The sequence below is a fragment of the Schistocerca nitens genome, chromosome 3 (genome assembly GCF_023898315.1).
Source record: "Schistocerca nitens isolate TAMUIC-IGC-003100 chromosome 3, iqSchNite1.1, whole genome shotgun sequence".
NCBI lineage: Eukaryota > Metazoa > Arthropoda > Insecta > Orthoptera > Acrididae > Schistocerca > Schistocerca nitens.
The window spans coordinates 363,149,935-363,164,816 of NC_064616.1; the positions used below are offsets into that span (position 1 = coordinate 363,149,935).

General features: G+C 36.0%; 1 protein-coding gene across 1 annotated transcript in view; it reads left to right on the forward strand.

Moving 5' to 3' along the window:
* The window catches only part of LOC126249599 (uncharacterized), a 129,445-nt gene extending 114,793 nt beyond the window's left edge, over positions 1 to 14,652 (forward strand). Inside the window, exons 11-16 of the mRNA XM_049951260.1 lie at positions 5,748 to 5,881; positions 11,212 to 11,351; positions 12,316 to 12,397; positions 12,503 to 12,647; positions 12,782 to 12,980; positions 13,176 to 14,652. Of these exons, the coding sequence (XP_049807217.1) occupies positions 5,748 to 5,881; positions 11,212 to 11,351; positions 12,316 to 12,397; positions 12,503 to 12,647; positions 12,782 to 12,980; positions 13,176 to 13,327 (852 nt within the window). The 3' untranslated portion in view covers positions 13,328 to 14,652. The remainder of the gene's footprint in view (positions 1 to 5,747; positions 5,882 to 11,211; positions 11,352 to 12,315; positions 12,398 to 12,502; positions 12,648 to 12,781; positions 12,981 to 13,175) is intronic.
* The last annotated feature ends 230 nt before the right edge of the window (positions 14,653 to 14,882 follow it).

Below are 14,882 nucleotides of genomic sequence, written 5' to 3' on the forward strand. Positions count from 1 at the left end.
TGTGCCAAAGTTAGATTTAATCTTGAATAGTGAAGATCATCCTTTCTCCTAGTATTGTAGTTATGCACACTGCTATTACTTTTGAATTGGGTTTGGTTGTTAATAACAAATTTCATAAGAGAGTATATATACTGAGAAGCTACTGTGAATATCCCTAGATCCTTAAATAAATGTCTGCAGGATGATCTTGGGTGGACTCCAGCTATTATTCTGATTACACGCTTTTGTGCAATAAATACTTTATTCCTCAGTGATGAATTACCCCAAAATATGATGCCATATGAAAGCAATGAGTGAAAATAGGCGTAGTAAGCTAATTTACTAAGATGTTTATCACCAAAATTTGCAATGACCCTTATTGCATAAGTAGCTGAACTCAAACGTTTCAGCAGATCATCAATGTGTTTCTTCCAATTTAATCTCTCATCAATGGACACACCTAAAAATTTGCAATATTCTACCTTAGCTATATGCTTCTGATTAAGGTCTATATTTATTAATGGCGTCATACCATTCACGGTACGGAACTGTATGTACTGTGTCTTATCAAAATTCAGTGAGAGTCCATTTACAAGGAACCACTTAGTAATTTTCTGAAAGACAGTATTGACAATTTCATCAGTTAATTCTTGTTTGTCAGGTGTGATTACTATACTTGTATCATCAGCAAAGAGAACTAACTTTGCCTCTTCATGAATATAGAATGGCAAGTCATTAATATATAATAAGAACAACAAAGGACCCAAGACTGACCCTTGTGGAACCCCATTCTTGATAGTTCCCCAGTTTGAGGAATGTGCTGATCTTTGCATGTTATGAGAACTACTTATTTCAACTTTCTGCACTCTTCCAGTTAGGTACGAATTAAACCATTTGTGCACTGTCCCACTCATGCCACAATACTTGAGCTTGTCTAGCAGAATTTCATGATTTACACAATCAAAAGCCTTTGAGAGATCACAAAAAATCCCAATGGGTGGTGTTCGGTTATTCAGATCATTCAAAATTTGACTGGTGAAAGCATATATGGCATTTTCTGTTGAAAAACCTTTCTGGAAACCAAACTGACATTTTGTTAGTACTTCATTTTTACAGATATGTGAAGCTACTCTTGAATACATTACTTTCTCAAAAATTTTGGATAAAGCTGTTAGAAGGGAAATTGGACGGTAATTGTTGACATCAGATCTATCCCCCTTTTTATGCAAAGGTATAACAATAGCATATTTCAGTCTATCAGGGAAAATGCCCTGTTCCAGAGAGCTATTACACAGGTGGCTGAGAATCTTACTTATCTGTTGAGAACAAGCTTTTAGTATTTTGCTGGAAATGCCATCAATTCCATGTGAGTTTTTGCTTTTAAGCAAGTTTATTATTTTCCTAATTTCAGAGGGAGAAGTGGGTGAGATTTCAATTGTATCAAATTGCATAGGTATGGCCTCTTCCATTAACAGCCTAGCATCTTCTAATGAACACCTGGATCCTACTATATCCACAACATTTAGAAAATGATTATTAAAAATATTTTCAACTTCTGACTTTTTGTTCGTAAAGTTTTCATTCAATTTGATGGTAATACTGTCTTCCTCTGCTCTTGGTTGACCTGTTTCTCTTTTAATAATATTCCAAATTGCTTTAATTTTATTATCAGAGTTGCTGATTTCAGACATGATACACATACTCCTGGATTTTTTAATAACTTTTCTTAATATAACACAGTAGTTTTTATAATTTTTGATAGTTTCTGGGTCACTACTCTTTCTTGCTGTCAGATACATTTCCCTTTTCCGGTTACAAGATATTTTTATACCCTTAGTAAGCCATGGTTTGTTACAAGGTTTCTTACGAGTATATTTAACTATTTTCTTGGGGAAGCAGTTTTCAAATGCAATTACAAAAATGTCATGAAATAAATTATATTTTAAATTGGCATCAGGTTCACGGTACACCTCATCCCAGTCTAACTGCTGTAGGCTTTCCCTGAAATTTGCAATTGTTAAATCGTTGACTGGACGTACTACTTTGGAGGACTGTTTAGTATTGCTGAATGGAGCTATGTCATATATTGTAACTAGCTGTGCACCATGATCAGAAAGACCATTCTCAACAGGCTGAGCATTTATCTGGTTAAACTTATCTTGGTCTATAAAGAAGTTATCTATCAGTGAGCTGCTATCTTTTACCACCCGAGTAGGAAAATCAATAACGGGTGTCAAATTGAAAGAACCGAGTAATACTTCAAGGTCATTTTTCCTATTACCCTCTTTCAGAGAATCTACATTGAAGTCCCCACAAATAATAATTTGCTTCCCCCTGTCTGACAGATAGCACAACAAGGAGTCCAAATTTTTCAGAAATAGATGAAAATTTCCTGATGGGGACCTATATACAGTTACAATTATAAATGTGCCTTTATTTAATTTAAGCTCACAGGCACATGCTTCTATATGTTTCTCTACACAAAACTTTTTTGTTTCTATACTTTTTGCACAATGATAACTTTTGACATATATGGCAACTCCTCCTTTCTCCATATTTTCTCTCTTTACATGTGCAGAGAGCTTATATCCACTTACATTTACCTTATCCATATCAGTAACAATGTGATGCTCAGACAGGCATAGTATATCTATTTCATTCTCAGCTTCTAAATCTTCTAAACAAACCAGAAGCTCATCTACTTTATTCTTTAAACTCCCAATATTTTGATGAAATATACTTACATTATTTTTAATTATACTTTTATGAGAACCTTTCCTTATTCTAACATTTGCAGTACTCTCCTGTCTGAGTTTCTCATTGTGCTTATGGCTAGTTCCTATACCAGTGGTCATACGGTGTTCAGAGAGGCAGATTATGTCAACTGGGTTGGGTGACTTTAATTCATCAATGCAATTACCTAGGACTGAGATACAACTTGGTGGAGATAAAATTTCTGGTGATTGGTGAAAATTTATAATTGATAGCTGTGATTGGTGATCCAATGTGCTAGAATTGTGCTGTTTAATTTCTTTCCTAAACTGAAGATTTGTTTCAATCCTGACCTCTCGTAGAACTTGACATCTTTCTGTCTTACCTATCCTAAAAAAAGGTGCTGCTCCAACACCTGTAACCACTGGTATTTTACCATTCATGGCAGTGCCTCCCCCCCCTTAAATTTCCTGCTATTACCCCAGCCAGTTTCCCCTTCCCTTTCCTGTTGAGATGTAGGCCGTGCCTGGTATAGTCCCACCTACTGAGATAATCAACAGGAACCACACCAATATGAGCCCCCGCACCCGACCCAAGCAGCCGTTCCAACTCCAAATTAACTCTCCCAACAGAAGAGTTCAAATGAGGCCGGTCATGGCGTCTCAGGACAGATACGAACTCAACATTGGTGTGTCTCGATGCCGACGCAATCTTTACCAGGTCACACTCTATACTGTACCCAGGATCTCTGTCGATGCTGTTCCCTGGCCCTCCCACAATAACCACGGTGTCTTCCCTGGTAAATCCTTTACAGAGTGAACCTAAATCCTCTGTCACCTGATCCAGACTAGCACTTGGTTTGAAAAAATTTGTGACCTGGTATTCTGGTCCTAATTCCTCCTGCAGAAGTTGGCCTACACCTCTGGCATGAGAACTGCCTAACAACAAAACTTTCTTCCTTTTCGATGACTTTCCTACATTCTTTTTCAATTTCCTATTGAAAGTTTGTTGTGTCCTGTCTACACCTACCTCTGCTTATATCAGTGACACATTAAACTCTAAACATTATTTCTTTCTTATTGCTGAGCACCATATGTTTCTTCAAAAGGCTGTTCTCTATTTTAACTCAAACTGTTATAAGAATTTTTTGTTTAAGTCTTCCGCACTTTTTGTCAGTAAGCAGCAGCACTAAAAAGTAAATGTAGATTTGTATAATCTTAGCTCCTGCCCCTAAGTTTTCTACTTTCACTCATCCCTAGGAATCACTTCCTTTTTGTCATTATTTTCTGTACTTCCCTTCTTGCTACCAACTACCACTGCATCCCTACTCTGGATTGTAGCATTCATTTATTTCACACCATAACCCTACAACATGCCCCCCCCCCCCCCCCTATGTAATACAATCAGTCCAGCAAGCCCACAGTAAAGCACCAAAACACCCTCAGAATATTTTTCTCCACCTGAACACAAAACTACCTTAGAATAATAAGACTCAGCACATCACTTAAATGATCCTTTTACCAAACTTTGTCTCCAGCTACAGCAACTCTTCAACTGACAGTGTATGAGATGGTAACACCTATAATCATTAGCTCTGTCTTCTCACTCTGTCATCTCTCCTCCCCCCCCCCCTCTTCCTCACTCCCACCACCACTTGAACCATAATATCACATCTCTGAGTGAACCAAACTTCCCATTAGCATAATAGAAAACACTGACAGGCTCCACACTTAAGTTAAGCACAGCAATGCTTTCACATACAAGATCAACTTATCAAAAGTATGCTATTGTCAAACAATAGTTCCATTTTTGATTCCAGGCATCAAAAAGCCTAGATTCTGGCAAGGAACTCCATTATGCCTGACACAGCAAGGCACACCTGAACCGTAAATCTCTAGTTCACATGAATCATGTCCATTTTCCACATTCAGTCTAGTTCTAGTTCTTGATACTAAATCTAGGTAAAATAAATTTTGTTCAAAAGTGTGTTCTCTGCAAGGCACATAAATAATTTATGAACAGCCTTCAAAGAAAAATGGGATAACAAATTAAAACAATTAAAAACAATCTTTATCAATCAGTTTTCTTTTCTTCCAAAGTCCGTGTCATATTAAGTGAAACAGTGGTTTACATGAGTATTTCCTTTCTTGGATCTTGCCACTGACGTGCCGTACACACCAATTTTAAGACATTACAAAAAAAAAAAAAAAAAAAAAAAGTGCACTACACATTGTTGCATATACACATTTGCATATAAAAATTTTACCATTGATTAAAGAGTAAGTAGTAGTTTCAGTCACGATAAAGATTTTTTATTAACAAATTTATTTTCAAAATTATTTATTTGTGACATGTAGAGACCACACTTCATATGCTTCATTCAAACACAAAGAATTTATTACATACATCCTTACATAAGCATCACTAATCTCATTAATTGTCGAATGAAGTTTCAACTCAGTAATGTAGTACTCAGTATAATTGTGCCTGTTCTTTTCAATTACGGTGTTCTTTATTGCCCTAAAACACTTTTATTAACAGAGTCAGATGTCTTCTTATGTTAAAAATGGACAGATACATGTTTTTTGTTTTGTAATTTTTATTTTTTAGTGTTATACTACTGTTATGTAAGAATGGCAGAAGCAATACACTCAATTTAATTCAATTCAATTTATTATCATCTATTTTATCATATACATGATATAGGAATTGTCATATAGAAAGAAAGAAAGAAAGAGAGAGAGAGAGAGAGAGAGAGAGAGAGAGAGAGAGAGAGAGAGAGAGCATGATTTATATTTTTAACAATTAAGGGAAATAACATTTTGTTAGTTACACTTTACATATTTTGTCTTCTTTTTACATGAAAGATGAGGAAAAAAAATTACAAGGTTTATACAAAGAAAAATCCATTAAGGGGAATAACATTTTCTTAATTACACTTAAATATTTTTCTTAATTAAACTTCACATATTTTGTCTGCTATTTACATGCAAATTGGAAAAAAAACGAAGTGCAAGCATTAAATAATATAAGCTCTACTAATTTTTCTTTTACAGACAGGTGTCTATACTAACACTGTAGTTCTGCAACACCACAGTGTGGTCATGACAAAGGCTGATAAGATATACAAAGTGAAATGTACTTATGACATGTCTTCAAAGAATATAACATTTGGAATGATGCCAATCAGGTAATTTTTAATGACATAATATTTATTTTCTATAGGTAGTGCTCAAAGATGATTAATTACTGCAATTTTAGAATGCACTGTTGAATACACTTTTTGTGACTCAAAGACAGCCTGAATTTGACAAAAATCAATACTCAAAACAAAAAATTAAGTGCAGCTGTGTATTAAATACTGTAGTTCCTGAAGTAATAATTATTTCTGCCATATAATATTCAGTTTTATTATTTTTAAGGAAAGACAACAAGCAGAAGTATTCACCTATGTCATAACTGTCTAGGAATATATTTTAAAGCATACTGGTATTGCAATGAAGAAACCTTTACATATGAAACACTCATAAGCAAGATCAACATCATAAAATTACAATGATGCAATGAATAAACATTGTAATCCAGATGCCATTGATGTCTCCTTCCAGCATTATGAACTGATGGTATCATTGTGTATTACTCGTGATGACCTATAGGATGCAGTACCCCTCTCTTCCACACACTGGACTCACATTCGGGAGAACAACGGTTCAATCCCGCGTCCAGCCGTCCTGATTTAGGTTTCCCATGATTTCCCTAAATCGCTCCAGGCAAATGCCGGGATGGTTCCTTTCAAAGGGCATGGCCGAATTCCTTCCCCATTCTTCCCTAATCTGATGAGACCAATGACCTCGCTGTTTGGTCTCCTCCTCCAAACAACCCAAGGCCCCCCCCCCCCCCTCTCCGCTTGAATCGTGTGGTGTCACTAGTGGACAGCCTCCTGTAGGGCATTTGTATCATTGAACGTCCTTCTTCTTAAAGTTTTTTTCAGTTTTTATTGAAGATATTGTTGCTACATTATGAGAACAGGGAATGAAATAAGACTAGGATTTAATACCCCATTGATGATAAGATCATAAGAAACAGGGCACAGAATTGACGATCTTAGCAAAAGAAATCAACAATGATCTTGTTCAAGGTATTGTCTTGGCATTGCACTGAGTTATTAATGGTAACCAGAAAAACACTAAATCAGGATGGTCAGATGTGAATTTTAACCTCACTCCTTCCAAATGTAAGTCCACTGGGCAACTCACTGCACCAGTTCACACATCAGGAAAATAAGAGAAGGGAAAGGGGGGGCAGGGAAGGTCTATGTACCCATTCTCATATAGTCTAGTTCCTGATTGCTGTAACATGTTGAGAAGGCAGTGCCCTACAACAGTAGTATTTTGCTTATGGATTCTGTGTCATAGATATCCTGCAAGGATTCTGTAAGTATTTCCATTCAGTCTCTCCTGCATGGGTCAATAGATGAGCAGAATTCATTTTGAATACTAAAATATTGATGGCAATGGATTTTCACATCTGAGGGCAGACGCAGATTTTCTTAGGTGACAACTTCTGGAAGTAAAGAAACGTAGAGTTTACACCTAATCAACATTGAGACCATTAGAGACAGAGCAACATTTCAGTCTGAGAAGGAAATCGCTATAGATTGTTTAAGAACTCTTTGTACAATATCCCTGATGTGACTTTCTGTGATCCATTGGAAACTTAAATCATGATGTCAGAGTTGCAGTTATTCTTTCTGACCAGTGTCTTATTTACTGTGACATGTTCCTTTGTAGAAGTCGCTAAAAAGTGACCATATCTGAATCAACTAGCTGTCAGTTGAGAAAAAGGAGCCAGTGGACTGTTGCCATTAATTGCCAGCAGTTATTTGTTGTATTTAATCTACTCGCACTTTTGCTTATGTGCCTGTTCATGAGGTAGCACAGTGCACACAAAACTCCTCCAATTTCATATTGTTTTCAGTAACTGAATATTAGCTGCTGCCCCCAAACTTTGTTAAATGTGTGTTTTGTATGAAGAGACTGGAAATAAAAACATACAGAACTATTTCTGTCATGCATCACCTACTAGGCTGTTAGGTCCTTGCTGATGCCCTCCGGGGCTCAGCATTCATTTGGTGAACCCACAGTTCCTGAGCTGCAGACTCATATGCACCATCAGTCTTCTGTCACTGTAAGCTCTGGGCATGCTTCAGCAACCATCGTGCAGCATGGCGATGGAACCTTGTGTGTCACAGAGAATGAGAACCTGGGACTGACCACCTGGATTGCAAGGATAGTAGGGGGTGTGTGTGTGTGTGTGTGTGTGTGTGTGTGTGTGTGTGTGTGTGTGTGTGTGTGTGTGTGTGTGTGTGTGTGTGTGTGTCTGTGTATATGCGGATGGATATGTGTGTGTGTGCGAGTGTATACCCGTCCTTTTTTCCCCCTAAGGTAAGTCTTTCCGCTCCCGGGATTGGAATGACTCCTTACCCTCTCCCTTAAAACCCACTTCCTTTCATCTTTCCCTCTCCTTCCCTCTTTCCTGACGAAGCAACCGTTTGTTGCGAAAGCTAGAATTTTGTGTGTATGTTTGTGTTTGTTTGTGTGTCTATCGACCTGCCAGCGCTTTTGTTTGGTAAGTCTCATCACTTTCTTTCTTTTTAGATATATTTTTCCACGTGGAATGTTTCCCTCTGTTATATATATATATATATATATATATATATATATATATATATATATATATATAAAAGTCTCAAAGTGTGCTGTGTGACAATGAGATGCATGGCTGTTGAGGTGGAACAGTCACTAGTGAGCAACCTCTGAGGAACCTACAACACCTCAGTTGTATAAGGCTTACCTAGGCATGTGGGGCTCTGTCTAGGTCGACTTTTATTTCCCTAGCTGCTCATGGGACCAAGATGGAGCCCTCCAAATTCTTTTATTCTCCTCCCAAGGGAAAGGGTGGGCTGCTAGTAGGTTCCAACACCTAATCGAGCAAGCAGGCCAGATTTAGCCAACTGTCACTCTGGTTACTACAAAGGCCCAGAGTAATTTTGGATTTAGTGCATTACAGAAAAGACTAAACTCCTGCTTCTGTTTTTAATATGATTTCTCTCGTATTTTAAATGTGCACCACAATTATGTAGCTGTATTCACAGATGGGTCTAAACAGGGGGACTCCATTGCTTTCTCTGTTGTTTTCCCAGATCGAGTGCTCAAGATTCAGTTGCCTCCAGAATTCACTGTATTTGATGCCAAATTTTCTGTGATCTTGAGGGCACTGGAACAGATGAGATGTACCATGCTTGCTGAATTCCCCATCCATTCCAACTCACTGAGTGCCTTTCTGTCTCTGTGAAGTTCGTACCCAGCTGATAATGTAGTCCAGGATATCCATAACACCCTTCTCCACATACAAAGGCTGGGGAAGGAGGTGACTTTCTGCTGGATGGCAGGGAACGTAGGTATTGCGGGGAGCAAAAAGGTGGAAGTAGCAGCCGAGGAGACATGTCATGATCCTCAGTTAGTTCAGTGTGCCATCCCCCTGCATGCTATCATCTCACTGTTGAGGTACAAAGTCATGCATTGATGGAAATATGAATGGTTGGAAGTGACAGGCAGTAGCTCTGTCTAGGAAAGTGCAAAATGTGGCAATAGTGTACCTCCTTCCAGCTACACAGATGAGACAAGGTTCTCCTTACTCATCTTCGCATAGGCCACAGCCCTATTGACTTATGGCTTCTTGCACCACATTTTATTAAGAGTGTGTTTTATTTTCACACCAAATGACAGTGGCAGACTTGCTCAGAGGTCTGCCCTCTATTTTAAGTAACATCCAAATGAATGTTATGAAAATTTAAAGATTTTGTGATTTGTCCAACTTATTTCCTGATACTTTAGGGTAATGTTCTTCATGTTTTAACAAGGTCACAGGAGACCCACTGTTTTTTGTAAGTGGTCAGCTAGTCACACTTCCCTGTGCCTTATTCTTGTCTCCTCTGTCATTTTTCTTCTTTTTAATCCCAGGTATATCACATTTCACCCTTTTTCCATTGTCTTAAGCCATGTGAGATAGAGTGATTGTGCAGGTCAATGTGAGTGAGGTGCCCCCCCCCCCCCACTCTCTCTCTCTCTCTCTCTCTCTCTCTCTCTCTCTCTCTCTCTCTCTCCTTGCTCACATGCCATCACATTTCGTCCAGTTGTCAAAGTTTGTAATTTTGTTTCTGGATTTGTCTCTTTCATTTACCATTTCAGTACTGATCCCTGCTTGTTTCAGATCTTCTTCTATTTCTTGAAATGAATTGTCTTTTTTCATTTAACTGTTTACTACATCAAAAATCCTCTTTTTGAGTCTGTTGTTGTTCTTTCTAAGCATGTGTCCACAGCATCTTAGTTGGCATTTCCTGATCATATCTGTGAGCCTGTCTGTGCATTGATATAATTCTTCGGTTGGTCTCTTCATCCATATACCATCCCAGTGTACTACTTCATAAATGTTGCTGAGGATCTTACGCTCAATTTTTACTGTCTCTGTGATGCCTGAAGCTATGGTTGTGGTCATTTCTGACCCGTAGAGTATTTCTAGTAGTACAACTGTATTGTAGTGCCCAGATTTGGCCTGTCTTGAAATATTTCTTATTTCTTTTATTGTAGTGTGTCTATGTCAGTTTGTACACTTTGTGAAGTTTTCCTGTTCTCTCTATGTTGGACACTTTGTCAGATTCTCCTAATTGTACATATTCCCGGAGATATTGGAATTTTTCCACTCTGATAACCTTCCCGTACCATGTGTACGGTTATTGTTGTTCTTATTATTATTAATGTTAGTTTTAGACAATAAAATGACATCTAGTCTGTAGGTCCTATGTGAATAAATAATTCACTAGGTTTTTTTTTTTTATCTCCAGTGCCTCATCATGAGATCCTAGCTGATCTCTAGTACCTCCCAACAAAGTGCTCTGTTCTGTTGTGTATTTTATAACATCAAATTATTTTATATATTTCCATTTTCCAATACCCTTGTAACCAACAGCTTATATCTGAGACCTATTAATTAGGTTTTAGTTATTTTAAGCTTAAGTTTCTTATAATTCTGCCCAATTTGTTCTAACTTTCCTGATTATATAACAAGAACATAGCTGCCATAATAAATACTTTTTCATCATTTAGATTCTGTGGACTGAAGTATACATCAGCAACAAAAATTTCACCACTGATATATATTTTGTGCCCTTGAAAACCTCTCCTTCAGTAACTTTTGTCACTAGGTTACCATGATTTATTCAATAAAAGGTTTTGAACAGTCTGGTTGCATGTTACCCTGTTTTGTTTTAACAAATTTATCAACAATATAATGTGAAATGTTGGTCTCAAAGGGTTATTTCTCATCAAAATATTTGTCCTGCTGTTCTCTAAGGAGCTCATATACCCAAGTAAAAGCAACAGTGAGAACTTCTGAACAGAAGAAAGTGTCTATGCTTTCAAATTACATCACATAATAACAACCATTATCATTTTTGTTTAGGGATCCAGAGATGATCAGTATTACTTCTGCACCAGAAGCACCTCCACCACGTATCAGAATTTTGGACAGTAGAGGTCGTGAGGTGGAGACAGTGCGCATTGGTGACAAGCTGACATTCCGCATTGAAATTCCAGATGATAGTAAGGAATATTATGTAATTTTATCAGAAAATGTTACAGTTTCATAGTGGCAAATAAAAAGTTGCACATAAATGAAAATTATAACCTTAAACTAAGAACCAAGATATATTAACCTAGATTTTAGGTAGCAAATTTTATAGTTACAAAGCATTCTGTATAAATTTCGAAAATTATTTTTTCTTAGTAGACAGCTTTAGCAAAAAAAACTAGCTAGAACACTAAAACTGTGTGATTTTGAAGATTAATAATTTGTTGCAATTCTCAGAAAACATTCTTCTTAAGTCATAGTTCTTTTTAGAATGATCTCAGACTTTTTAAGGTGGTATTACATACATTAAACTCTTCATCTACCCTAACTTAAATACAGAGTAAGGTAACACTAGTAATTATTGAGGAAAAATCTAAAATAAACAAAGCATTCATTATCCACTGCAAATTTGGAAAAAAATCAGAATTGGTTCTTAATGGTAATGATTACAAATACAGATAATATAATTTAATAGAACTTGTGTTTTCTACTGAATTTAAAATTTTTGATGAAAAAATGCTGTGGAGACAATGAAAAATATTTCTTGTAATGAATGCATCCAAAACAGTTATGTCTGCAGTTTAGAAAATCATGGTTATGTAAACAGTATAGTTGCAAGGAAATAAGATAATTAACATTTCCAGTTCCTGATCCTCAAATGACCACAATTCATTGATGTTGCATGAGGGTAGTAGTATCTTCTTGCACGGTACATAGGCAAACAAATATCATTACAGAATGAACTGATATAGTCCTGTCTTCATAGTTATTAAAAATTATAACCACCAATGTTTAAAGTAACACACATTAAAATGAACGTTTACATTTTGGCACCTAATTGTATTACTTTAGTTTCTCTTTTTCCTTTCTTTTCAAATATGTATTTCATTCATACATAGCATTTGTAACTAATTTTAAATGTGTTTTTATTTCTAGCTCCATATGGTATATTTGCAAGAAGCTGTGTTGCAATGGCAAAAGATTCAAAGAGCACATTTCAGATAATTGATGATGAGGGGTAAGAAAAAATTAATATGACAGATAACAAAGTGGTGAAAAATTATAAAATGTGCACTGATACAACTTATTTTGTTCTGTACTGGTACAACTTATTTTGTTCTAGCTGTCCAATAGATCCCAGTATATTCCCAGCATTCACTCCAGATGGAAATGGGCTGCAGTCAGTTTATGAAGCCTTCAGATTCACTGAATCCTATGGTGTCATATTTCAGTGCAATGTGAAGTACTGCCTTGGGCCTTGTGAACCAGTGAGTACAGCTGACTAGATATGTAGAAAATGTTCTCCATCTATGTGCCTTAGAATGAAAATTTCAAAATGGCACATTCAGTTAATGAGCTCCATATTAATCTTTTTTTTTTTTTTTTTTTTTTTTTTTTTAAGGCTGTCTGTGAGTGGGGACATGACTCTGTCGAATCATGGGGGAGACGTAAGAGATCTATTGCCTCCAATCACAGCAACACTGAATCATCAGAAAATGATGATATGACTCTTAGCCAGGAAATTCTGGTTCTTGATTTTGGTGATGAGAAAAACAGTGAATTTCTTCGCAATGAAGCTCCATTTTCAGATTTTTCAAAAGGTAAAGAGAGAAAGGTTATAATGACACTAATGAGAATTTTCCATAAAGTCTCATGTTTATAGATCTATAATTCATTATTTGCTGCCATTTAATTGGGTACTGCTTCAGAAAATTACAAGCAGAACGATATGTTTAAATCACTGATAAAGCTCATACGTTTGCTTATGTTCATTATTTTTCTGCTTTTCTTTCCAGATAAGACAGTTACAATTGTGGAACCTTGTCCAACAAAAACATCTGTTCTTGCTCTCGGAGTCACATGTGCACTTCTGATACTGATTTACATCAGCACAGTTTTCTGCTACTACATGAAGAAGTGGATGTCTCCCAGGAAGGTGCTGGGTTGAAATTCACGATATTTCCATTATTATGTGAAATCAAAATACCAGCAACAAAGTCTAAGACAGTTCAACAGACAACATTAATTTTACACATAGGGACATCCAGCTACATGTCTATGCATAGAGGGTTGCTGTATGATAAATGTTGCCCAGTGGAAATAATTACTGCCATCACGTTGAACTTAAGTTTGATGCGTGCAAGAAACATGAAGAACCATTCAGATCAAACATTTGAAGTGCTGTGTGAAATACTTCACTTTAAACTAATTCTTCTCAGTTTCAGAAGTGAAATTTTAAAATACTGATGCAAAATGCTTTAATGTTCTTGTTATGGATGTGGATATGTGATACCCATTTTGCCGTAACACTTCTGCTCTTTTGCTCATCATGTACTCTAAGTCCTACTGATTAGTGGGACTTCCCTAATTTCGTATGATTAAGCCCAAATCTTCAGCTGTCAGTGTATGTTGGTTGCACAGTGATTTACTTTAAATTAAAGAAATTTTGAATTGTATCAAAAAGAAAATTCACTTGAGAAAACCATTAAATTATGAGGCAGGATCATTGAAACGTACTTGTCTTCATGAGTCAAAGTTAGTATTGCTCCCTCAGGAAGTGATATATTTAGTACTACATTTTCTCTGTGTTTATGATATTTTTTTCATGTTTAGCTAACCTCTTTCTTTGTACTAAATATTTTGCCTCCTGAAGAAATTCTGAATTATTATTTATATGGCCAGTATTTGGAACACATTTTGTTTCATGTCCCATAAGTTAAACTTTCATTAGAAGTTTAAATGAATGTAGTAAATATAATCCAGGGCAAAAATAAATATAATTTTATAGTTTGTGTGGTGTAGATAGAAACAATAAACAATCTGATTTTTCAATTTTCAAACATTTTTTGGATCATCTTTGTAAGACCACCACCATACTAATTAAAGGCATGATCAGTATTATGCAATGAAAACTTGATGTGGGATTGAAATGTCAGAAGAGATTGATAATTGTATTATATTTAGTTAAATGAACAGTTGGTAAAGTGATACTATTATTTGAAAAATCTTTTGGAAATAGTAGATTATTATGTACCTTAGACATAGCTGCCATTTGCTGCCAACAAAATCTGAAGATTTGGGTCTTATTCATATGATACTGTAGTAAAATTGATGAATACAAAAAGCCTAGGAATAATGAGGGTTCAAAACTCATGTAAATAATTATTTACAAGGCTTTTTGGCACATTTTGGGATAATGGCTGTGGGTGTGGTGGAAGAATACTCATTAGCATGTAAGTAACAGTATCAGCTGCTATTCATATTTTGTATATATTCTACATTTCATAAGTTTATTTATGTAATTAATTTAAATAAATAAGCTACATTTGTAGCAATGCAACAGCAGTATGCATTTTTGTTTCATTGTATCAATTATACAAAAGCTGTTACTTCCTCTTTATATGCCATGAGCCATTTAATTGGAATTTGTAACTTACCAGTTTTGATTTTTCCAATATGACTGCGTACATTGTCACAAAAATAATTTAATTATGACATACACA